The 26,828-nt window shown below is 39.4% G+C and overlaps 1 protein-coding gene across 4 annotated transcripts in view; it reads right to left on the reverse strand.

Moving 5' to 3' along the window:
• Positions 1-26,828, reverse strand: part of LOC126285456 (uncharacterized) — a 133,955-nt gene that overhangs the window by 27,198 nt on the left and 79,929 nt on the right. For all 4 annotated transcript variants that reach the window (XM_049984857.1, XM_049984855.1, XM_049984856.1 and 1 more), the window contains exons 13-15: positions 24,681-25,982; positions 16,310-16,667; positions 15,482-15,883 (exon numbers count right to left, since the gene is read on the reverse strand). In XM_049984857.1, the coding sequence (XP_049840814.1) occupies positions 15,482-15,883; positions 16,310-16,667; positions 24,681-25,982 (2,062 nt within the window). The remainder of the gene's footprint in view (positions 1-15,481; positions 15,884-16,309; positions 16,668-24,680; positions 25,983-26,828) is intronic.

Here is a 26,828-nt window from a genome sequence, read left to right on the forward strand (position 1 = left end):
TATTTCATTTTATGCTATATTGACAGTATCATCTTCTCAGCCATTTCTCTGTCTTACCTTCCCTTTAGATATCAGATACAGAAAACCTTTGATGTCAAAAGGAGGAGGAGGAGATTAGTGTTTAACGTCCCGTCAACAACTAGGTCATTAAAGACGGAGCGCAAGCTCGGGTGAGGGAAGGATGGGGAAGGAAATCGGCCGTGCCTGCATTTGCCTGAAGCGATTTAGGGAAATCACGGAAAACCTAAATCAGGATGGCCGGAGACGGATTGAACCGTCGTCCTCCCGAATGCGAGTCCAGTGTGCTAACCACTGCGCCACCTCGCTCGGATGATGTCAAAAGCTTTGATCTGTGCACAGTAATATTTGTGACAATCATCCATTTGTGATACTTCACAGAAATCATTACTTGCATTAAGATTTTTAATTCCTCCTCACCATCCCCCCCCCCCCCCTCCCGCACGCGCCCGCACACACACACACACACACACACACACACACACACACAATTTTCTAAGTAAAAACAATCAAAAATTATACTACATTGTAATCCCACTTTTATGTTCCCAGAATGCAAGTCTTCCCACTATTTATGACTTTAGTTTTTAAAAGCTGCTTCAAATTTTCTACTTTCACAATATTAGTTTGCACTAACTTCTGCATTATCACAATTAAAATTTCCTGCCATTTACTGTAAGAAGCATGTTCTTGGAGAGAAAACAAAAGAACAGCATAATGATGTTGGTAAGGCATTGCTTTTCAAGCAGTGTTTGCTGTAAGCAGCTCAAATGAATGTCTACTAGGGGTGAAGGGGAGCGTGCAGAAACAGTCCTTCCCCTTGCTCTCTTTGACCCCGCGGCTGCCTCAGTGCTGTTCGACTGACCATCTGAGAAATATTGTCTTACCAGTAGACTTCACTGTCAGCCTTGTTATGGCCTGTTTCACTGTCTGTAATGCATACGCTCCAATTTTCTTTCTTTATATTTTCTAGTTACCTATAACTGTGTTGTTTTGTTTCATAGTTGTGAAGCAAAGACCTTCACTGAGTGACTGGTGAACTATTAATCTGCTTTTACCATGTCTTCAGAGTGCAAGAAGGAACAGACAATTCACAGTGAGGGTAGGGAAGTAATAAGGATCATACAACCGTGTGACTAGACAGCACGGACAGGAAATTTTAAATATATGGTGAGCAAAGTAGTCTGGGAGCTGCCAACATGTTGGCATATCTATAAGAGCTTTCTTTTTTTTTCTTTAAATCGAAAAGAGAAACTTTTTGTTGGTATATCTCCTCTTTGTGATCCTGGTAAAAAAAAAAAGTACAAGATCTAAAGCATACAAATTTCACTATGATGATTTCGACTGGGATGTGATACACAACCTTACAGGACGTTTCTACTTACAGGAGAAGAGTGTGCCTACAGCACCAAAGCTCTTCCAAACAAATGGGAAAAGAATCTTCAACACACTAAGCAGGTTGTTGCATGTGACAAGACTGAAATCGAAAAGATGTGGTACCAACAGAAAAATGTTGACTGAGCACCCAAATATTTAAGCTTGGTGAGCCAAATACTTGAGGAGCCTAAGAACTTTCCATTCCCCAGGCAGGGACTCTGCATTGACACCCTTAACATTTTCATCCTGCTGTTATCAACTAAATGTATGATTACTGTCCACCCAAGATTCATGTAAACAGACACTTTCTCATCAAATAGACTTGTGCTTGTTCACAGTGGTTTCAGGAGCAAATTTAGCACTGGAGCACATATCACACAAATTTTTCCTTTGACTTTTATGTTCCTGCCCATTTTTTTTTTTTTTTTTTGCAGAATCAGTGCCAAAGATAAAGTTTCATGAAACATGCATACAGACTTCTAAGAGAGAGAGAGAGAGAGAGAGAGAGAGAGAGAGAGAGAGAGAGAGAGAGAGAGAGAGAACCTTACCATCACCTATGTTCTAACTGAATACACAGAAAAACTTATGTCATGATGAAAGTGACACAACGTTGACTCAATTACATTACCAATGTTTTAAAGTCGCATGTACTATTTTTCTGTATATTACTTCACAACTTGCAGCCACAATCCTGTTGTGTCCATTCTTCTCAGCCGTCGATAGCACAAACATGATGCAGTTAATTTTCTTGAACCCTGGACTCCCTAGTTCTGAAGTTAAATAAGTTGTTAAGGTCAGAAAAATTTCTGCGATTAGTGCTTTGACTTCTAACACTGCCAATTTTAACAAAACAGTATTTTGTGTAGCGTTATTCATAGTTATGTTACTGAACAACTAAACTCCAGTTTTTGTCAGAACAGTTGGAAAGTTGATGGCAAAGATCAACAAGAACTATGGTAGTGTCTCTTCTGGATAAGATATTAAATAGTTTCAAATATGTGTGGCACCTGTCGCAAAAAAATGTATGAGCTACAAGGAAATTGTTGGCTTTGATTTTCAGGTAGAAATAATGAAGTGGTGTGTACCATATGATTTAGTTCAAAATATGCACTGATTTCAGAGAGAGTTGGGTTAGCTATGAATGAAATGAGCAGCAACAGTATTTAAATACAGTTTTTTTAACTGTCACACACTTTGGTGAGCTGTTGGAATACATCCTGGATTTCCAAGGTGTTGGTTACATTGGGAACAGACAGCACAGCAAAAATTTAACTACATATGGATATTTTACTATGTCCCCACTAAGTAGTGTCATGATGACATTTATGGAACAACCCTTTCATTGGGTCTGCCATCTTATGTAATCAGTCATAACCACTCTTGCCAACTACTATCCCATATTTTGCATATTTCCTTTAAACATTCAATTTTTGCGAACAATGTAGCACGTTTTACAAATCTGACTGAAGTCAGATTTACTTCTTGTCACACAGCATCTGTCTATGTCTTAATTGCTTTCAGACTTCTGCAAATTGTTTTAAACCACAAAACCAGAAGAAAGATTCTGGAATGTTAGGTGAAACAGTATGATCTACCAATGCGTTTATGAAATGGAAGGGTTTCAAACTTAATGTCAGTACAATTAATAAAATTGCTTATTGATTTTTTATATTGTACAAAACTCCACAACACCAGCTGCAAAACCAGGGCATCATCTCGCAAGTGATGACAAATGAGGAAACGGAGGAGTACAAACTTCATTCAAAAAATGCAGGGCCCATCTGCCTCCAGATGGTAGTACCTCGTCATAGGGTCCCTTGCCGGGGTTGAGGTGAAGACCTCAATGGCAACTGTGGTGGACAAGGTGCACTTTGGGACAGCATTGGTGGCGGAAGACCCACTGCATCTGCATTCTAGAAGGGCAAATACTCATACTGATCACACTTGGTCACTGTTTAACAACTGCTTAACTCGTACAGCTGAAGCTCAGCTCGATGTAACAGAGCCATGTATGTGCAGAATTGATACGCAGACATTATTGTGGACATAAAGTAAAACAAAAAGTGCATGAAGACACAAAAATTAGCTTTCAAATAGTTACAAGCTTCTTGGATGATGATAACCTGCACAAATCCATCAATGAGGCGGTGAAACAAGTAGTTGGATATACAAAAAAAAAAATCACCACCAACATTTCTATAACGAGCTATCAACTAAAGAAGGGAACAAAATAATCTACCATCTGGCCAGAGTATGGTGTACAGCAGTTCAGGATATAGAACATTACAGGTGTGTGAAGATAAGAATGGTTGGTGGCTTTAAAGCAAGAGGATTCTGGGACACTGGAGAGAGAGTATTTCAGTGAAATACAAAATACTAAATTCCTCCGTCCACCAACATCAAAGGGGAATGTCATGACTGAGCCAGTTCTATGTATCACAACATATGAAGTCAAAGCTGTCATTTGTAAGATGCAAAATGGAAAAGCCCTAGGATCATACAACTTTCCTGCAGACATAAGCAGGACTGAGGAATTTAATGACAAAGTGATCACATGGTTGGCAGAATTGTTGAACTCCATCATTTATGGAGGCCACATACCCACCAATATTAGTCATCTAGTATCACATATCACTTTTGGAGGCAAGGGTGAATGTACCAACTACTGTCCAATCTGGGTCCTCTCCCACAATATGAAGATAATCGAACACTTGCTTGAGAGAGAGAGAGAGAGAGAGAGAGAGAGAGAGAGAGAGGAGAGAGAGAGAGAGAGAGAGAGAGAGAGAGAGAGAGAAAAAAACCTGAGGAACACAGTCCAATTCTCAACAAACCAGTGTGAGTTTGTGAAGGGGTTTTGCTGCACACCAGCTGACGGAGGAGAAATTTTGTGAGAACAGAAGATAACTAAATCTCGCCTTTCTTGACATGGAGAAGGAATCAGATGAATCGGTGTCCTCTTTGTGATCTCCAGGTTCCAGACGTTTACATAAACCGGGTAAAACTGCTACACAACAACGCCAGCACAATAGTGTGTTAGTCTGCGGAATTGACTGACAGCCTCCCTGTGACAGTTTGAGTGCATCAAGACTCAGTTCTGTGTCCACCGTTCTTTGCTAGCATAATGGATATCATAATGCACAACCTACAGAAACGTGTACCATGAGCAATGCTGTACACTGATAAAGTGATGTTTGATACAGATAACAGGAAGGATCTTGAAACTAATTTCCAAACATGGTATGATTGTTTGCACAGATTTGGCCTCCATACAAACATCCACAAGACTGAGTACCTTGAAACGATCCCGTCACCACAGACTATAAAAATTAACAGAGCCCCTCTCAAAAAGGTTCTTGACTACAGAGTCATGGTTATGTGAATGAGAATGTGCTTCAGGGGCATCACTGGTGTTCTTTGTGACAAGAAGATGCCCATCTGCCTAAAATATTTACCACACAGCAGTGAGGCCTGTTGCATTATATGGTACAGTGTTGGTCCACAACTGGAAGTAGTAAGAGCTCACTGAATGTCATGGAAATGCAGTTACTGAGACCTTCTTGACCATATCAGCAATACAACAATTTGAATAATTAATGGAAAATCTCATATAAAGATTTGAATTTGACAACTAGCTGGAGTGGTTCTCAATGAGAATGGAGATCTAATTGGTATGAACACATTGCATGGACACCACTCACATTCAATCAGCTCAGCCCATCATCTCACTATTGAAGGCCATATACAGCTTGGAACATCTGAATTACAGTGGCAGGACACTGTAAATGCAAGCCTTAGATCAAGAGGCCTACATCTACGGGAAACAGATGGTGTGCACTGATTCAAAATGTAAACACTAGGAAGAAGACTTCTATAATGTCACTAATTTCCCACAATTTATATTCCCCCATATTTACATTCTTTTTTTTTAAAAAAAGGTCCCTTTACAAGTGTAAATAATGGTATTTCATACAATATATAAGAAGTGTGTGTGTGTGTGTGTGTGTGTGTGTGTGTGTGTGTGTGTGTGTGTGTGTGTGTGTGAGAGAGAGAGAGAGAGAGAGAGAGAGAGAGAGAGAGAGAGAGAGAGAGAGAGAAATGGGGTTATACAACAAGGATTCGACAGGAAATTCAGTCAGCATTCTGGGTCACGGGGGCACCACAACAAGGTGAAAGAGAAATACATAATACAGTGTTTTTTCCCTTTTCATTACAATTTCAACTATTTGTCATTTGCTGTTTGCTTTCCCTACAATATTTTCTGATCTTTTCACTTAAGATCCCCTCTACCCACCCCCTATCACTTCAAACCCATTTTCTTACCTCTCCTGCCTTCTAATTTTAACACTTTCCTTCTTTGACATCCATATTTTTTCATAATTTTTTAACTTCTCGGCTCTGGTGTTTAATTTATTATCTGAGATACTTGAGGATCTGTTTTGTTAGTATATTGTCAGGTACTCTGAACAAATGTATAAAATATAATAAACTTATTTTCCTTTCCTTCTTTTTGTTCTATGTTTTGATATATTTCATCACTGCTTAACAATTTTCAGACTTGTGTGCTTCTTACTGAACATAAAATGTTCATCATAATTCTTTCCTCCCAATATTTCTCGTTTATCTGACCTATAAATCAGCACTAAAAAACTCTCTTGCATAGAGGCAGTCTGGTTTCATTAACTGAGTTATAATGTGGTGTCAATGCATTTCTCAAAGTACCATTTTTTTTTATTGAAATTAACCCACTTCCATGAATTTTCTCTCCTAACTAAACTTTCCAACTTTTACATTATTTGATACACCTTAAGTGCTAATCTGTGGACCTAATTTTTGTGGCTCGTAAATAATGAAAATTCATGAATCAAAAAGTGGGTTAGGTGATTTAATTATATTTTTAAGCATTTAATTCATGTTGCAATCCAAGATGAGTGTGAATGTTGCTACAAGACAATCAGAGAGGGAGGGGTATATGTAGCCTGTCGGTTGGAATTCCACTGGGGCAACTGTAGTGGGGAAGCAAATGGAGAAACTCAGCAAGATTAGCCCATGGAAATGTACGCTCTGCAAAAAAGGCAAGAGAATCGATGGGCAGGAGGCAAAAACTTGTACCTTTCAGGCTGTATTAGATTACATGAAATGATCTCTGAACTAGAAAGGTTGAAGGAACTCAGTAAATTAAAAAGTAATGGTTGAAAGGGGAAGAGCTCTTCAGTGTCTTCATCTACATTTGAAATCAGCAATTAATGAGTTTGACTAATTACCTAACGTAGGAAGGGAAGAGCCTTATCCCGCTGTATGTCACAGTAAGGTGCAGCAGACTCCTAGCAAAGCAAATAAGTATTGGTCATTATCAAATGAGAGTAGGAAGAAAAGAAACTGACAGATTAAAACTGCATCCCAAATTTCATATCAGGGCACACTCCAGTGCAGAGTGAAAGTTTCATTCAGGAAGAACAGTGCAAATTTCATTCAGGAAGAAAAGAGTCTTCGTGCTAGGTAGTAGCCATGACAGGGGTGTAGATCAGGTGGTACAGGAGAAATTAGGAACAGAACACCAGGTCACAAGTATTGTAAAGCTAAGTGCAGGCCTTAGCCAGGTGAGAGAAGACTTGGGTAAAGATTTTGACAAAGACGATCAGGTTATCCTAGTATGCGGAGCAGGGAAATTACAGCATTAGGGGTGACCTGAATGAAATACGAACAGAAACTACAAACGTACGTGTGAGTTTTGTGGAGGTCCTACAGCATCCTGACGAGCCCTAAGTTATCAGTACTGTGACCATTTGAGTTGAGGAGGCTGCTGCTTGCTGAAATGGATCTCATATGAGTGCAGTTCCTGTTGCTACAATTGGGAGACATTAATATACTAGACACAGACTACTCTTGAAGCAAAGATAGTTTGGCTGAGCTTGTTGAGAAAAAAAAGAAAAAAAAAGAAAGAAAAAATGACCTGAAGTCATCAGAGGTGTACCTTTTCAGGTTACAATGAGGATTCAGGTACGCAGCTAAGACAGAAAATAACAGAAGAGCCCCACAAAATGGTTAAGAACGCACAGAAAAGTAAGGTTACGTTTTTATTTCCTCAAAATATCAAGAGAGTTGCGTAATAATGCAGAAGAGCTTCTTGTCTGTTTGGAAAATTTAGAGCGCTCTGAAAAGACTGATAAACGTGGGTCTATCGGAGTATCACATAACCACAAAGTTAGAAAAGTTAAGATATAACAGATTAAACTCTAGCATCTTATTCATGCAGAACTAATATGGAAAAAGGATGAGATGTTACCTACATTCAGACAGAACGCAACTTCGAAAACAATGAGACAAGTAATTTTTTAGTGACCAGCACATTCAAGTGTGTGATTCTGAATTAATATTGAAAAATAGTTAATTTTTAATTGTAACTGTACATAGATTCCCACTGGGAAATTTTGAATAGTTGATGAGGAATATGTCGTTCTAACTATGCTATTTGTCAGGCAGCAGCAACTAGTTAATAGTCTATGGTGATTTCCATGTAGCATTTCTATAGGATTCTGATAGGATAAATGATCCTGAGACCTTGTTTGGATCCTACAATTTGATCTCAATATTTAACTCTCCAACATGGTTGGATAAAGACAGTAGGACCCCAACAGATAATGTTTTCTTTGATGAAGCTCAAAGCAAGAAAATAACTCTGCATCCAGTACCAAATGCTTTCTCTGATCATGATGCACAGTTAGTATAAATAAGGTACTGCCATACAGAGTAAATACTACTCAGTGGAAATCAGGAATAGTAATTAATGACACCAGGACAAATGCTTTGAAGGGTAGTTTACAAGAGATGACCTGGTATGAAATTTGTAGAAAACTAAACACTGACATTAAATTTTTTTGAAAATATTTCCACGTACACTAATCAGAAAGGACATTAAACAGCATTGTGAAATACCGTGGACCACTAGAGATGCATCAGTTTACAAGAACAAGTAAAGATCCTACAACTGTTGCACATTACAGGAACTACTTTAAGTTACGAAGAAAAGTTATTAAAAAAAAAAATGAAGAAACATTAAACAGAAATCAGGAACTCTGGCAACAGACTTAAGGCTATATGGAATGGAGTGAAACAAAAAACAGGACATCAGGTAACAGAACAAGATAACATCACTATTAATTAAATGGAAGGGCTGAAAATGAAGGGTCGCAGGTAGCAGATATGTTTAATAATCAATTCGTACATGTAGTAGAAAATATAGGTACAAAAATTTCACAAGAAAAATCACAGCAGTACAATGAAAATACAGTTCTCATAAAATTCAGTCATATGAATGTATCACCAACTTCTCCTTGTGAAATTAAGATAACTGCAGTATATCATCTCACAAAAAAGATTTTATCTGCATCTTATGTTGTTTCCAACAGGGTACGTTAAATATGTTCCCATAATTGAGGGCATGCTGAAAGGTAATGCCTGCAAATTTTTTATTCTGTTCTCAATATTTCCTGGGGTACTACTTGTCAGGCATATTACTCTGTCAATTGTAAGATGGTGGTGAGGAATTAAAAACTCTCATCTGTATATTTAAAAATAAATACATAAAAAAGTGAGCATCCAGCCATATTTAAAAATGAATGTTATTTGACTGTAATATGACTCACCCCACATTGTTAAAATTTATCATGCAAGTGCTCCATGAAACCAACCAACCAATTTATGCCTATTATTAAAATTTAGGTTCTTTTTCTAATTAGTAAAAATTTTATGTTTATTTGTGGGGACTTGAGGATTTCTATTGGCTACCTGCCCCAAGAAGATTTCATTTCTATGTCTATTACATTTTCATACAGTACAGTATCAACAGAAAATACCAGACATTTTACTTTCCATAGAAAAGACACGTCAAGTTGCAGCCAGGCACAATTAAAAGACACTCACATATAGCTTTCGGCTACAACTGTCATCAGTCCAGCATCTTGGGCTGGAATGCAACATCACGTGGGATGCAAGTAACAATCTGGAGGAGGTGGGGAAGGGGAAGGGGAAGGGAAAGGGATAGTAGTGTATGGGTGTGGAGAGAGACAGACACTGTCTGGTGGATTGTGCAGTGACTCGACTGCCAGCAGGCGCAGCATCAGGGTATTGTGGAGCAGGGAAGTGGGGGAAAGAAACAAGAAAGGAGAAGAGCAGGGAAAGACTGACGGATATGCAGGAAAAGACTGGCTGCAAATAATCAGGGTGAATGATGGGAATAGGGAGGAGATGATAGGACAGTCGAGGTGGAAACTGTTGGGTGGAGGATGTGAGGGGCATACATTACTGTAGGTTCAGGGTGGGATAACTATGGGAGCAGAGAATGTGTTGTAAAGGTTAACTCCCATTTCACAGTTCAGAAAAGCTGGTGGTTGAGCCAAGGATCCAGATGGCTAGGGTAGTGAAGCAGCTATCGAAACCAAGTGTGTTATGTTCCGCTGCATGTTTTCCCACATTGCCCTTGACCACAGTTTGGCTTTGGCCATTCATTCTGGTGGGCAGTTGGTTGGTAGTTATACCAATAAAAAAAAGCTGTGCAATGACTACAACAGAGCTGGTAAATGGCATGGCTGCTTTCACAGGTGGCCTGTCCCATGATGGGGTAGGACAAACCTGTGACATGACTGGACTAAGAAGTGCTGCGTGGATGGACTGGGCAGGTTTTGCACATGGGTATTCCACAGGTATAAGATCATTGCAGCAATGGGTAGGGATTGGGAGTGGCATAGGGGATGGACTATGATGTTGTCGAGGTTGGGTGGGCGACCAAACACCACTTGAGGAGGGGTGGGGAGTATATTAGGTAGGATGTCTCATTTCAGGGCAAGATTATAGGTAATAAATGCACTGGCAAAAGATGTAGTTCAGCTGTTCCAGTCCAGGGTGGCACTGGGTGATGAAGGTGATGCTTCTTTGTGACTGATTTTTGAAGATGGTGGGAGGGGAAATGGCACAGGAGATCTGATTGCAGACTAGGTTGGGAGGATAGTGCCTGTCTGTGAAGGCCTTGGTGAGACCCACAGCGTACTGAACAAGGAGTTTTTGTCACTGCAGATATGCTGCCCGGGTATCCAGAGTACATGGCAGTGATCTTTTGGCATGAAAGGGATGACAGCTGTCTAAATTCAGGTACTGTTGGTGGTTGGTGGGTTTAATGTGGACATAGTGCGGATGGAACCATCCGAATGGAGGAGGTCAGCATGAGGAGGACCATGTGAAACAGATTGGAGAGAGGGTGTTGAACTTGTCATGGAATGCAGATAGGGTGTCTTGGCCCTGTGACCAGATCATGAAAACATCATCAATGAACCTGAAGCAGACTAGGTATTTGGTGTTTTCAGAGGCTAGGAAGGTCTCCTCTAGATAGCCATAAAAAGGTTGGCATAGGAGGGTGCCATACAGGTCTCCATGGCTGTGCCACAGATTTGTTTATATATCTTCCCTTCAAATGAGAAGTACTTGTGGGTTAGGATAAGGTTAGTAAGGTGCATGAGGAATGAAGTAGTGTGTCTTGAGTCTGCAGCACACTAGGAAAGGTAGTGTTCAAGAGCAGTAAGATCATGGGCATGAGGGATGTTGGTGTAAAGAGGGGTGGCATCAATATGATAAGTAGGGATTCAGGAGGTACAGGGGTGGGGATGGTGGAGGGTCAGTGAAGGAAGTGGTTGATGTGTTTGATATGGGAGGCTAGATTACAGGCAATTGGAGGCATTGGTCACTCAGTGCCGAAATTCTTTCAGTGGGGACACAATAACTAGCCACAATGGGACATCCAGGATTGTTGGGTTTGTGGATTTTTGGGAGCATGTAGAAGGTGGGGTGCTGGGTGTCATAGGGGTGACGAGAGGAACAGATTCAGTGGACATGTTCCAGGAACGGCCTAAGGTTTTAAGCAGGGATTGGAGTTTGTGTATGACTTCTGGGATGGGATCACTCTGACAGAGTTTATAGGTGGAGGAGTCCGATAATTGGCAGAGACCTTCTGCCAGGTAGTCACAGTAATTTGTAACAGTGGTGAAACCTTTGTCTGAAGGTAGGATGATTACGTCAGGATATGTTCTGAGGTTGAGGGTGGCTGTTCCTTCTTCTACTGAAACGTTGGTGTTCTGAGGAAGAGGCCTGGGGAGTGATGGAGGCTAAGTTGGCTAAGTTGGAGGTAAGGAATTCCTGGAAGGTGACCAGCAGGTGGTTACGTAGGGGGTGAGGGGGGGGGGGGGAGGAGGTTATGGTTGGATCGTGGTATGAACTGTAAGAGGCATGGTTCAATGTAGGAAGCAGGGTGGGAGGGATTGGTGGCAAAGAAGTGCTCCCATGGCAGCGATTGAGAGGAGGAAATAGGTCTTTGACAAATCCAGCATGGTTAAATTTGGATGTAGGGCTAACTGTGAGCCCTTTGGATAGGACTGAAGCTTCTGTGGAGCTGAGGGTTTTGGTGGAAAGGTTAACAACCATGTCAGGGGAATATTTTAGTTCTGGATTTCATGGAGGGTTGGTAGGGAGTTTTGGGGGATGCAGCAAGCTGAAAAGATCAGTTAGGCAGGGATTACCTGCTATTAGGGGTGGACAAGAAGGATGACTGTGGGTACGATAGGAGTTAGATAGTGGTGCCCTGAGGTGGCAGTGGGAAATCATCCACAGAGGTGGTGTCTGGAATGCCCCTCCAGGTGCTACAGTGACAAAAACTCCTTTGCTCAGTATGCTGATGGTCTTCCAAAGGCCTTCACAGGCAGGCACTACCCACAAACTTAGTCTGCAAACAGACCTCCCATGCCATTTCCCATCACACCCCATTCCACCCACCACCCCCAAAGACTAGCTACAAAGGAGTGTCCCCTTTGCCACCCAGTACCACCCCAGACTGTTACAACCGAACCCTATCCTCTGCCAGGGGTCCTGAAGTGTGGGGCATCCTACCCGAGACACTCCCACCTCTCCTAAAGTGGTGTTGTCACCCACCCACCCTCCACAACATCTTAGTCCATTCCTATGCCACTCCCAATCCCAACCCCTTGCTACAATGATCTTATAACTGTGGAAGACCCAGGTGCAAAACCTGACCAATCCACCCACCCAGCTGTTCCTATTCCAGTGTGTCACAGGTTTACCCTACCTCCCCAGGTGCCAGTGTGAAAGCAACCATGTTATTTATCAGCTCTGCTGCAATCATTGCACATATTTTTATACTGGTATGACTACCAACCAACTGTCCACCAGAATGATTGTACACAGGGTGGTCTACTTTGCTCTTGAGCACAGTTTGGCGGTGGCCAATGTGCAGCTGAACATAACACACTTTATTACAATGGCTGCTTCACTATCTGAGCCATCTGGATCCTTCCCTCAACCACCAGCTTTTCTTAACTGTGAGATGGGTGTTACCCTTACAACACATTCTCTGCTCCCATAGTTATGCCAGCCTGAACCTATAGTAATGTACAGCCTTCACATCCTCCACCCAATAGTTTCCACCCCGTCTGTGCTATCATCTCCTCCCTATCCTCATCTACCACCCTGTTTATTTGCAGCCTTCTGCCAACAGATCCACTGACTTTACACCTGTTGGCAGTCTAGTCACTGCACACCATCAGACAGCGTTCGTCTCTCCCCCCACCCATACACTACTATCCCTTCCCATTCCCCTTCCCCTTCATCTTCACCTTCTTCTCTACCCCCTCCAGATCGCTGCTTGCATCCCTCATGATTGCATTAAGGATGGGATGCTGGAGTTGCAGTCATGTGCGCTTGACATATGCTTGCTTTGTTTGTGTGTGTGTGTGTGTGTGTGTGTGTGTGTGTGTGTGTGTGTGTGTGTGTGTGTGTGTGTGTGTGTGTGTGTGTTTACTGACGAAGGCTGTGGTGGAAAGCTGTATGTGAGCATCTTAATTAGGCCTGTTTGCAGCTCGACTTGTCTTCTGTACCATAAGCCGCAATCTGTCTTTTCCTTTTGATACACATTTTACTTTGATACATTAATTTCTTCTACCCAGCTTTAGTCTCATTACTGGTATTCTTGTAACTTTGATTACAAAGTCTATTTATTTTCCACAATAATCAATTTTTGAAAACAATGTAATTGGAACGATACAAAATCCACTCACCAAGCGGCAGCAGGAGAACACACATATAAAAGGAATTACGTATGCAAACTTTCTGAGCAAGTGGCTCCTTCTTCTGGCAGAAGAGTTGAAGGGAAACAAAGAGGAGTGAAGGAGAAGACTGGTGAGGTTTAGCAAAAGGGATTAAGTTCGGAAAAGTCACCCAGAACACCAGGTGACGGGTTTCTTTGTCAAAAATTGTCTAAATATTTCACAGATTAGTTCTACCAGTTTAGATGACTAAATTCTTGGGTTTCTTATTTATGGCTTCTCATCAAAAGAGTCAATTATCGCTTTGAAACCAACACATATTTTTAATTCAGTAAACTACAGTGAATTTTAGACTTCAATTTTAATATTTATCCTATGCAGGATCTGTCTTTCTTGCAAACATTTTGATATTCATTTAATTGGATGTTCACGGAGTTTTTTTCAGATGTATTCAGCAGATTTTTTTAGAAGTATTCAATAGGGTGCTGGTAAGGAAGATATTCCTATGTAATTATCGATTCTTTTCTTTATACTTTGTTAGCAATCACCTTTATTTATTTTTCAATCCTTGAACTATCACTTAGTTTATCAACAACTGAATTAAAACACCTGTGAAGTTTTAAGATTCCATTCAAGAAACCATGATTCTTCATCTACGGAATGGAGGGTAAGATCAGCAGAAAGTCCTACCATAAAAAGAAATTTGTTCAAAGTTTTGATTGTTTCAAATCTGAGGATAAATTGAAATTTTGGTGGACCTTTGTCCATATCATGAGGACCACAAAACATCTCCCAATAGCTTTTGCACAGCTTATTCGTTACAAAATTTTCAAATCTGCATTGTACTGGTTAGCAACTGTGCATTTTTCTACAGAGTAACTACATGAATTCACAATAATAAACTTGTGCTACACATGTTCCTTATGGAACTCCTATCTATCATGACAATCAATTCGTGATTGTTAGTGAAGATGAACACTTGTTTGATTTTTGCCCATTTTTGTCACAGGGAAAGTGTGCCTCTAAGTAGTGGGACTGTGGTTTTAACTCTGGCTTAAAGTCTAGCACACAATTCAACAACTGAAAGAATATGTTGCAAGAATGCTTCAAATTACAAGTTCTGTGAGGCTGCAAGTCCAGACATTTCTGTTTCTCTTCAGCAGTCAAAAAAATGAGTTTCCATTCTGTACAAACTTTTCCCTTAGTTTAAACAATTTTTCAGAATTTTGGATACTGGATTGGTGGTATCCCAGTGACTTTTCAAATTTCATCGGTTGCCACACTACAATCTTCTTCAAGGTTGTCTGTCATAAGTTTTAAACTCTATTAATACATTGACATTTTCAGCCTTCCGCATCGTAAATGTACAACCACCATGCAAATAATAATAAGAAACAGATACAGTGCATGGTTTATTCACTGATAACATAATTTAAAAGCACTGTGAGTGCCTGCCAGATTTTTACTACAAAAATTCAATTTTAATGCACAACTTTCAATCTTTAGCAATTCTTTAGCGTATGCAAACTGTACAAGTTCCACTACAAGCTCACATTACTTACAAACAGGGGACATTACACATGAAAAGAATCCACTGCTTCTTCCTCCAGCCTTCAACTGCCCCATAGTTAATTTTCACTACTGTTGTGCCATCCATGCGCTCTGTTGCAAATGTGTGGGTTCATTTACAAAATATCCCTTGTAGAGAGTGACAAAAAGCTAATCCTAATAATTTGGCGAACTGGATCACATGGTATATATCAAAGGCTACCAAATCTTACACCTTACGCATGTGTCTAGCAACATACCAATGTTGCCCCTACCTCCCTCTTCTGGTAGGTTTACATTTTTTTGTCTTTTTCTTTGGTTGTAGTTTTATGCCATCCCAAGTAAACGAAAAAGCAATTTTTCAAATAACTTCAAGTATGGAAACAAGTGACTGGATAATTAACCACTGTCCATGAGGAATTAACAGTAATACTCACCCGTAGTTGTTGATTCTGTTGAGGCTTGGGCGGCCTCACTCTCTCTTATCACAACAACAAAAGCTCTCTTTTCTGGGTGCCGGTCAACAAGGTGTCTCTCTACTATATGTCGCTGGAAGTGAAAGTATGGACAGTGAGCACAACCATAAAGGCGGTCGCCATGCATACGTAAATGAGCACCCAGCCTTTCAAGAGGAACTTCAGGCGCAGAAGGCGGACAATGAGGACAGCGATAGACTACTTCATCCAGGTGTAATGCACGGAGGTGATGCCGCAACATTGCCTCGCTACAGGTAAGATAGCTGCAACCTGCTGCACTACAAACATATCTTCTGTGCTCTTCCACATATTGTGGTACAACATATTGTTGCTGTTGCAACTGTCCCTCTTCATTAGCTGCACCTACAAACAAGTCAATCCATTACATCACACACTGCTGGCATTTCAACTAAATTATATTTTTATTGTTTAACTTGCACCTCTACTGATACAAGGAGATTGTAAAAATTATTCCAATTATTTCCTAGTTGTCCCTTACTCCTCGCAAATTGTTTAAATGTGCTTCATAGATACAATATACATTTCTCCACAGCTAATAAATACTACAGATATTTGAAAACCAAAGAATAATTATTTTCCTTCTTTCCAAGACAGTTTCACAACTCTTATCAGAACTGTTTAACCCACACCCAGATCTTAAACAACTAGTATCTTGTAAAAAAATTTAGTAAGGAAAATATCACCAATAAGATTTTATATTCACACTGCTCTTCAGACAATTATCCATGTTGTAACGACAATGGCTGAAGTGAAGAAAATAAAACCTACCAGCAATCACTGCAGTGCCAGAACTGCTACTGGTCCCTGAAGTGGTTGGCTTTGGAACACCAATATTAGAACTGGCAGCCAGATTAGTCATTTTGTCAAACATTTTTTCATTCCGTTCGAGGCATGGAACAGGATTTACAACCTCCACTGTGGGAATGTCTGCAGGGTCAACATCTGGATCCAAATGCAGGCCTAAATGTCGCTTCATGTTGCTACGCACTTTTGTTTTGAAAGAGCAAACTGAACACTCTATAGGATCTTTCAGAATTGCACTCATTGGCAGTAGATGTATCTCCTCTGGTCGGTAAATGGTTTTGACCACACGGCCAGTTGGGTTACGTTTTGGTCTTCCTTTTCCCTGAAAAGCAAGACTTCAATATTTATTTTGCATTTTAGTCTAAAGTATTTGCCAGAAGTCCTTTTGAACTATTTGTCTGGCAAATGTATGACATGTTTAGTAACTGTTATGTAAGCATACTTAGATTTCAGAGAAAACTACTACATATTTCTTAAAATTGTGAGAAACAACAACATCAACTCTTAGAGCAACACACAATTTAAGACAAAAGCAAATTTTACAAATAAAGGAAAATCAAATACAAGAATGTTACATTCTGAGTACCCTCGGTTTGGATACTGCATGTTTGACTATTAATCCACATTCCCTGGGTTCCCATTTTCATCTTTGCCATGCAAATATTCTTAATAAAAATAATCTGCTACAGCAGCCGAATCTATCTAGTACAAGAAGTAACCCCCCCCCCCCCCCCCCCCTCCTGCTAATGGCTTTGTCAAAAACGGGGTTGAGGATAGAGTACAGGGTCGGTTATTATCTTACCCTTTGGGTGGCAAAGCTCTCCTAGGCAGAAGAAACAGTAAACAACCAACAGTTTGAGGATGCAGCAGGCAATTGAAACCATTACTTTACACATAGGAAATGAAGCCTCTAACTAAAAAAGTTTGATGACGATTTTTCCAGTGGTAAAATATTCTATTTTGGTCTCCTAATTCGATCTTTGGGAGGTGACTACCACATGGAAAGGTGAACACAAGAAAATTATTGAAAAGTGAACAAACAAATAACATTCTACAAGTCGGAGCATGGAATGGAAGAAGTCTGAGTGAAATAAGGGAACTGGACAATCCTTAAAAAAAAAAAAAAAAAAAATTACATAGCATAAAATCAGCCACTTTATGGATGTGGAAAGAGCATAAAACATGTCTTGCCAGAGGAATACAGAGTAAGTTTGGAATAATATGAACACCTTCCAAAAGATAACAACAACAGATAACTGTGATAACTCACACACAATCAGCTTTACAGTTCATGCATCTGAGATGTTATTCAGAATAACATGTACAAGAAGAATTGGAATAGTAGGGAATGAGGATCTGTCGGATGACAAAGAGACTTGGTTTTAGAAAAGATGAGGCACTCCTGTTGCACTTGATACTGGAGGCAAGATTTAAGAAATATCACAACACTTTCATGGAATTTGACAACCAATAAAAAACATTAAACAACACAAAATTAAGCAAGATGTAAGAGTTCCTTAGAAAGAAAGAAAGAAAGAAAGAAAGAAAGAAAGAAAGAAAGAAAGAAAGAAGAAGATGATGATGATGATGATACCAGCTATTGAGAAAGACAAGTAATATCGCTGGTAGGCAATGAAAGCCTCTTAATTCTATTTTATTAAATTCTTCCGGAAAAGCAAAAACACTTGCTTAAAAAATAATATAAAGTAATACAGATACAGCTGCAACCTGTGGAACGTTTAGGTATTGACAGATAAGAGAAATCCATGAACGTTCAATTCTCTCTTTGATAATGCAGTTACCAGTTCCTGGAATTATGAGGTTTCATAGACAGATGGAGTTACAAGGTTTTCATTGCCTACCATCGAATACAAATGTACAAGAACCATGAGACAGCTACAAGAATGGAAGAAAAAGAACAAAGTGTTCGGATTCAATCTGTATTCCTAAGAATCAGCGAGATTTAAGTTCAGGGAGAAAGGAACAACAATAAAATCATCTGATGGCACACCTATCCTCTGTAAAAGTGAGGAATATTTACAGTCCGTTGACTGGAATGGACAATCTACTAAGCACAGAATATGGATTGACAGTAAATTAAACAAACACTAAAATATTGAGCAGCAGCAGAAATGAGATTGGCAAAAAACTTAACATCAAAATTAAGGATCGTACAGCAGACTGAGTGAAGACATTCTAATAAAGTAGTCAGTCTTGATCACATAATATTTATTCACAGTAATCCCACAAAGTGTCTCCTCTGGTGATCTGTGGAGATGACAAGCGGAACCAAACATATGCCAGCAGCCACGTTCCTCAACTGTTCAATGGTCAATGAATATGTCTTCTAGCATATGTTTGACTCCACTCACCATCTCCACAGATTGCTCCAGGGGCCACTCAATGGTCTAAAGATGCAATCATGTTATCAGAAATCAATAAGGAAATCTGCAACCCTAGAGGAAAAATAATGCACAACAGGCAATGCAAGGTAGATATAAGAAGCAGGCTGGTACATGCAAAGAGGGCATTCCTTGCAAAAATGTGTATGCTCAACATCAAATGTAGGTGTTAATCAAAATTATGTATTTCTGAGAATGCCATGTCTGAAGTACAGTAGTGTATGGAAGTGAATCTTAGGCTGTGGGAAAGAGAATTGAAGTATTTGAAATGTGATGTTACAGAAGGATGCTGAAAATTACATGTATTGACAAGAAGTGAAAGTGTTCTATATAGAACAGGCAAAGAAAGGAATACATGGAAAAAGTATTCTGTCCACAGAATAGAAAAAATAATAATTATAAGAAAGATGCGAGATGCCTTTAATAGGTTCCACAACGAAACATTGTCTCGAAATTTGGTATGAAATCCGAAGAAATTCTGGTCGTATATAAAGTACACAAGCGGCAAGACGCAGTCAATACCTTCGCTGCGCAGTGCCGATGGTACTTTTACCGACTGTGCCGTTAAAGCGGAGTTATTGAATGCAGTTTTCCGAAATTCCTTCACCAGGGAAGACGAATGGAATATTCCAGAATTTGAAACACGAACATCTGCTAGCATGAGTTTCTTAGAAGTAGATACCTTAGGGGTCATCCGAAGACCAGTATCAGTTGCAAAGCGATTTAGAAAAGATTGCCGTATGGTGTGTCAGGTGGCAGTTGACGCTAAATAACGAAAAGTGTGAGATGATCCACATGAGTTCCAAAAGAAATCCGTTGGAATTCGATTACTCGATAAATACTACAATTCTCAAGGCTGTCAATACAACTAAGTACCTGGGTGTTAAAATTACGAACAACTTCAGTTGGAAGGCCCACATAGATAATATTGTGGGGAAGGCGAGTCAAAGGTTGCGTTTCATTGGCATGACACTTAGAAGATGCAACAAGTCCACTAAAGAGAAAAGCTTACACTACACTCGTTCGTCCTCTGTTAGAATATTGCTGCGCAGTGTGGGATCCTTACCAGGTGGGATTGACGGAGGACATCGAAAGGGTGCAAAAAAGGGCAGCTCGTTTTGTATTATCACATAATAGGGGAGAGAGTGTGGCAGATATGATACACGAGTTGGGATTGAAGTCATTACAGCAAAAACATTTTTCGTCGCGGCGAGACCTTTTTACGAAATTTCAGTCACCAACTTTCACTTCCGAATGCGAAAATATTTTGTTGAGCCCAACCTACATAGGTAGGAATGATCGTCAAAATAAAATAAGAGAAATCAGAGCTCGAACAGAAAGGTTTAGGTGTTCGTTTTTCCCGCGCGCCGTTCGGGAGTGGAATAGTAGAGAGATAGTATGATTGTGGTTCGATGAACCCTCTGCCAAGCACTTAAATGTGAATTGCAGAGTAGTCACGTAGATGTAGATGTAGATAACAGGATGTGTTAAAAATGTCAGACAATAGCTCCCATGGTATTAGAGGGAGCAATAGAGAGCAACAGTTACAGGGTAGACAGACTGGAATACATACAACCAATAATTGAGAATAAAATTGGATGTGCATGCTACTATGAAATGTGAAGACTCACAGGAGAGGAAATCATGAAAGGCCATATTGGATGACTCAGAAGACTGGCTGGGGAGAGGGAGAGGTTGGGTGGGGAGGGGGATTTAGGTGTAATGACCCCTCTCCCCCTCCACCTTTTTATATTTGTCTACTTCTCCCAAATCCCAACTCTCTTGTGTCAACATAAAGCTGAAACTTGGTTCAACTTATGGACTTTCTTTGTATGCTGTATTTTGTTAAGACACGACTACCTTTGTTAATTTTACCCTTTACATAAACTAATATAATGCAACTCTTTCTCCAATTTGATATGAGTATGTGCTTTGGTACTTAACAATGTAGGTCACTCTACAATGGGATTAATATGAAGAGCAGCTGAGTAAATCACGTTGTTAACAATGCCATAAGCACCAAGTGACATGGAGGTGTCAGCATTTCTGTAACTGGGTGAAAGCTTTTTTCTGTTTATAATTTACTGTGTAACTATTTTTGTATCACATAACTGTGCTTCTACATGAAGAAGAAAATTGTTAGATCATCTTGACTTTTACATGGCTTTAACACTGAAGATACAACAGAAAATCTGTGTTATAGAATTGGAAAAAGGCGCTTGACATATTGAAAAGCAGCCAGTAAAACTATGCCAACAGACTACCCAACAGACCAAAAGACACTGAGCATGGTAGAATTAAGTTTTAATTCCACACAGGGTGAAATTTGTGTGTCACCTTATTAATCTGGTTCAGTTACAAAGAATATAGAATTGAGTAGTGTCTAGATCATGGTACCGGCCCTCTGGGGTATCCAGGGTGGAAAGGAAACTCTATCCCTCAGTAAAAACCAATTCGAACCTCCCACATTGTCACTGGGTATAGCCATGACTGACTCCCAAATAGACTCACTGCACACAAACAATTCACAAAATTTTGTTCTATTGATTGGCAAGCTTCAATACGAATTGCCAGAGATTTTGTCAAGCAATTGTATGTTAAGTTGTGGCTCACCATATTTAATATCTAGGATTTGTCTTTAAAGCTCATGTTTAAGAGCATTTCCAAGATCTTTACATATAATAAAACCCTTATCCAATACATTTTAGTCATGGCAGGATACATACAGTTCTTCCAGCAGATGTTCACTGTACACTTCCCAGGGCCTGTGGTGGAGGCAACTAAAGTATAAAGCTTTGAGTGCCCTAATCTTCAGCTCTTTCAGGTGTGGAAATAAAGTTCACTTTAATAGAAGCCTCATGTGTCAAAATTAAGACGAACTGTCTTCTGTGTATCATAAATCTAAAATCAGTTGTTGCTGTCAACTCTATACCTTATGACCAGCTGTAAGTGACAAATCATTTTCATTGTTCTAATGATGTTGGAGGACGAACAAATGATTGCAAAATCATTCACAAATAAAAAGCGTCATCTGTAACACTTTACCATGAGAGTATGCTACTGACTGAAATAGCAAAGACAGTTACTTACAACTGAGCTTTTGAGTGACAGCCATTCTATTACATGAAACAACCTGGCAGGATATCAGTGGTGTGTCAGCCAAAAATAAATAAGCATAGAAAGGAAAAATAACATAAAAATTAGGAAATGGTCACAAAGGTATCCCTTGTGAAGCTGTTTCAGACTGAAGTAACTTGAGATAATTCTTTTTTTTTCTCAATACAAAAACTATTCCTACCCAATCCTGTATACAAGGAAGCCTGTTGTATAGATGCTTCAAACAGGGTGAGGTAAAAGAGTGAAATCTCCCAAACAAAAACTGAAGGACCTAAATGGATTATAGACTGAAGAGAAGTCACAAGTTGCTCTCATGGTTCTGCCTAGTTCCTAACACACCTCTAAGTGTACTTTTACTCAAATCACCTTAAGAATTTAAGGAGGATAGTTACTGATCTATTATTATCAAAGCAACACAATAAAATGACATTCTTTGTCTAATTTCTTTATCTGTCTCCTGAATGATTATGTAACCTGTGTAGTATCTTTTAATAGTGATCAAAGTTGAAATTTTGAAGCAAACTTGTGGTTTTCTAGCTAGTACAACTTTGTTAGTACACTTGCTGTCACCTTCCCATGTCATTGGAGGGGGGGGGGGGGGGGGGGGGCAAACTGACCTTCCGTTCAAGTTTAACTGTCACTGAAAATGAATGGATAATGTACGCAGCCATGGTCTATTATTGCTCCTCTTTCTGTTATTTACAATACCTTCTTCTTCTTCTTCTTCTTCTTCTTCTTCTGCTGCTGCTGCTTTTACAGCCTCACTGGAGCACTTCAGTCAATCATTTTCTGGTCACCTTCAGTAATTATTCTTTTCGAATTACCTAGTACTTTTTCATCCACTGTTCTGAGGTTTTCTGTTATTGCTACAGAAATACCCTTTTTATTGTAGGTCGTGTCTCTCTTTTTGGTTGACATATTATTTTTTATGTTTTTCAGTGTCTTTAAATTTTCTGTTTTGCAAATTGTTTAGGGTTAATTCTAGTTCTTCCATATCTTCCCTGATTTCCTATATCCATCTTGCCTGTTGCATCAGGTTCTAAAGTTTCTCTATAATTTTTCTTGGTCATCTGGTTTCTGGTGTCCTCAATAATGTAGGTGGGGGTAATGTCCTATAGTACCTGTAATGGGCTCCAGTTTGCTAAAGTACCACTTCATTTGGCACTAACCACCGTTGTACATCTCTTTGATGTTTCTTATTTATGTTTGTTTTAGTTATTCTTCTCTCTACTTTTAGGATTTGGCCCATTATGTTTCTCTAAGTGAATTTGAAAAGTTTCATTTTGGTATGTCACCTCTCGTTGAACCATCAACTTACACTGTTTTGATTTCGTTTTGATCGAGAGACTTTTTTATTGTATGTAGACCATGTTAATTTTTGAGCTTTATTAATTTTATTAGTTCTTCTTGCTATACACGTTTCACATCCAAGTTGTGTGTTAAAATTTCTCCCAGGTATTTAAACTGTTCCAATGCTTTTAATTTCCTGTTATTTACTGCTATGTGGTTGATTACTAGATGATCTGCTACTGTTATCTCAGTCTTTTTGAATAATCATCTGGAGCCCTATTTTTTGTGCTATATTTTGTAGGCCTGTTATTTGATTTCTAGCTTCTTGAACGTTATTTTGCTAGTAATGCTAAGTGATCTCTGAATTACAAACAATTTAAGTTTATTTGATCTTCCTAGGTTTCAATTCTTACATTTTTAGGATTTTCCTTGTACCATTCCCTCATCATGTACTCCACACCACAGTTGAAAAGTAATGGCAATAAACCATCTCCCTGTCTTATCCTGTTTCAATCATAAACAGATCAGGTATTTCTCCTCTGAACCTTACTTTAGATTTGGTGTTTGTGAAGTGTTAATTTTATAATTTTCATTAATTTGGAATGGAGCCTGAAATTCCTTAGTATCTTCATCTTTGAAGATGTGTGTACACAACTATAAGCTTTCTCGAAGTCTGCAATGGTAATGACTTCTTCTTCTTCTTCTTCTTCTTCTTCTTCTTCTTCTTTAGCAGCCCATTACCAAATTGAAAGTGATTACCAGTTGTGGGCAGCTTCTACATGGCCTAAAGCTTCCTTGGTATTCTTCTAAAATTTTTATCTTCACATACATAGTGAAAGCCCAAATCCAGATAACGTGGCTGCCAGAATAACTGATACATTATTGAATGGGTTAGGGATTAGCACAACACATTCCACCTAACCTTAGTTCCCCAAGTTGATGTTTTTAAAAGTGAGATGAATCAATGGAACTCTCACTTGAAGCTACAAAAAACTGAAGTCAGTCAGTGATCAGAAACTCTGAGAAAGCCTTATTCAACTGGATGGGGGACATGCCATAGAGCTTTTCCACTTTGTGTACCATTTCAGCAGCCATTTGCTTCATTTGTGGGCAGGAAAATTTATAGGTGACAGTTTTTCCTAAAGGTTTCTACCATTCTCACCCATTCTCACAATCTAAGTGATTTGGCCACCAACCCCACAGCAACGTTCCAATATCGCACTAACCACTACTGCCTGCTGGGACATATCCAGTAATAAGAGAGACAATGTGCTGACAAGTCCACTGTTTTGAAACCCACCTAACATCACCAGAGCACCGTGAGCTGACTGCCATTCAGTACTACAGATAAACACACAGGTGAAAGATGTAATTGCCCTGAAAATTTTTCGTTAAAAGTAAAACAAAGGAAATAATTTATTTACAGTACTAAGCAACAAAATCATCTTTAGAAGGCATTCCTAAGTATCGTGGTAGTAAATTAAAGTAAAACTATTAGTTATTTTCCAAAAACAACTGAATATTACCTTTGGACAGACTACAAACATATCCGTCTCATGGTTATTGAGAAAACGGTCAACTGGTACTGTTTCTGTACAGGACACTTTATGCTGATGTTTGAGGTGCTTGGCAACAGCTGTTGGAGCCGTAGCACGGTATGTACACAGAGCACACGAGTATCGTGGTACACCATGGGTTCTTAGATGGTCGACCAATGTGTTGAAAGCTTTGAAAGGGCGAGAGCAATGGGGACACCTGAGAACACCTTCACGTGACAAATCACACACACATAAATGCTCCCGTAACTGAGATGCTGTTGCTGCCCGGTATTCACAGCGTGCATTGCCACACAAATACAAGTCCTCTCCTGTAAGACCCGAGGCCACAAACTGTTTCCGCTGGTCTCCTTGTATTACACTGTCCTCTGTTATGGCACATCCCTCAGAGGCCTGGATTGTTTGTGGTTTATCTGCACCATAGGTAGTGTTCACAGACTCTGCGCAAGAATTTGTTTCAGACTCAGAATCAATGTTAGATCCACTCTCTGCATTCTGAATGGAAATTTTAGTAGTAAATTTGTTTGGTGTGGACCCAAGAAATGCTTCACAGTTTGTGTGTTCTTGTGCAAGTTCACTTTCTTTTGCTGTAGTATCTGGGCATGACTTTGTCAATAAGATTACTGAATCAGATGAATTTTGGCTGTCTGTTTCTTTTATTAATTCATTCACAGAGTTCTTCAACTTATTAACTGGAGATTCTTTTCCTGTGTGTGACTTTCTATGTTTACAGCTACCTTTGCAAGCCACATGACTACATTGTTTACCCTTCGTAGCAAGCTGATAATAAAGTACCTGAACATCATCATCCTCATCCACACCATCATCATGATCATCATCATGATCATCATCATCGTCATCATTATTCTCCACAGCTTGTTCCTTACAAGAAGAACTGTCGGAAACCTCTCCTTTTATATTTGCTTCTTGCAATGCAGATGAGTCTTTTGGTAATGGCACAGGGGCAATTCCTCGAATGTCAGCAACTTCACTCTCTTGAGCTGCTTCTGTTTCTTGATTTTCTACAATTTCAAATGAAGCATTCTGTACAGCATCAATTATCTCATTTTCAGTCATTTGACTGAATAAAACCCGTGGAGCTTGATTTGTACCAACATCATCTTCCTGGGAATTCGTTTCAGACTGAATGCTTGTCACCACTCCTCCAGCAACAGGAGCTGACTCTGAAGGTCTGCTTATAACATCACCCGATACAGACTGGTCCAAATTCACTATCTTTAGCCGGTTAACATCACCACCAAGTGCAGATTGCTGCAACAAAGTACAATGAATAAATGTAACAGATGTTGTGCTCGACAAATCATCAAAACATTCCTTTGTTAAATTCAATGGACTTACAGTAAAAATTAATATTAGGAACCACACTCCATAGTTCATCAACACGTGAATACACAGTAACTCAATAACAATTTCATTCAGTAAAAGAGACTTTTTAGCGTAGCACATTACTCAACTGACAAAGGCAACTTGCAAAATTTGGAGCTAATTTTATTCCTTGTTATAAATCAGTTCTACATTTTGCACCTTCAGCCTACCACTTGCCCTGACACAATCATCAAAGTTTCAAGTCAGATATTGGAAGCATGGCAATTAATAAATCTTCCATATTATCCAAGGTTTCACAGCCATCGGCAGTCTATTTCTGAGAATCTAACAGGCAAAGCACTTTAAAGACTTCAAACCAAAAATCAGATTCCTCTGAAAATAGCCCACCATTTCATTACATCAAACACATATACCGTCACCACATTTCACTCATGCTTTTGGTAATTGTAAGTCATTAGTGAAGGTTACAATTTGAAACTAAATACGTTCTTCCTTTGATACACTCTGAAGGATACTGAAAATTTCAATATCTTTATTGTGAATGGCTGGATCGCAGAAACAGACACACAGTGAAAAGGATGTAATGGATCTACTCAGTAGGAGCACTTATACATTTCAGTCAGAGTAGAATGCTCTACAACCACAAGACAGATCTAATAAAATAAGGTACATAACAACATTAAAAACACACTCCTACACTCACATCAATTATAGAAATATACCCAATGTTGTATCACTGCTATAATACACAATATTCACCTGTCTTTCACA

Source organism: Schistocerca gregaria, chromosome 8, assembly GCF_023897955.1.
Source record: "Schistocerca gregaria isolate iqSchGreg1 chromosome 8, iqSchGreg1.2, whole genome shotgun sequence".
Lineage (NCBI taxonomy): Eukaryota > Metazoa > Arthropoda > Insecta > Orthoptera > Acrididae > Schistocerca > Schistocerca gregaria.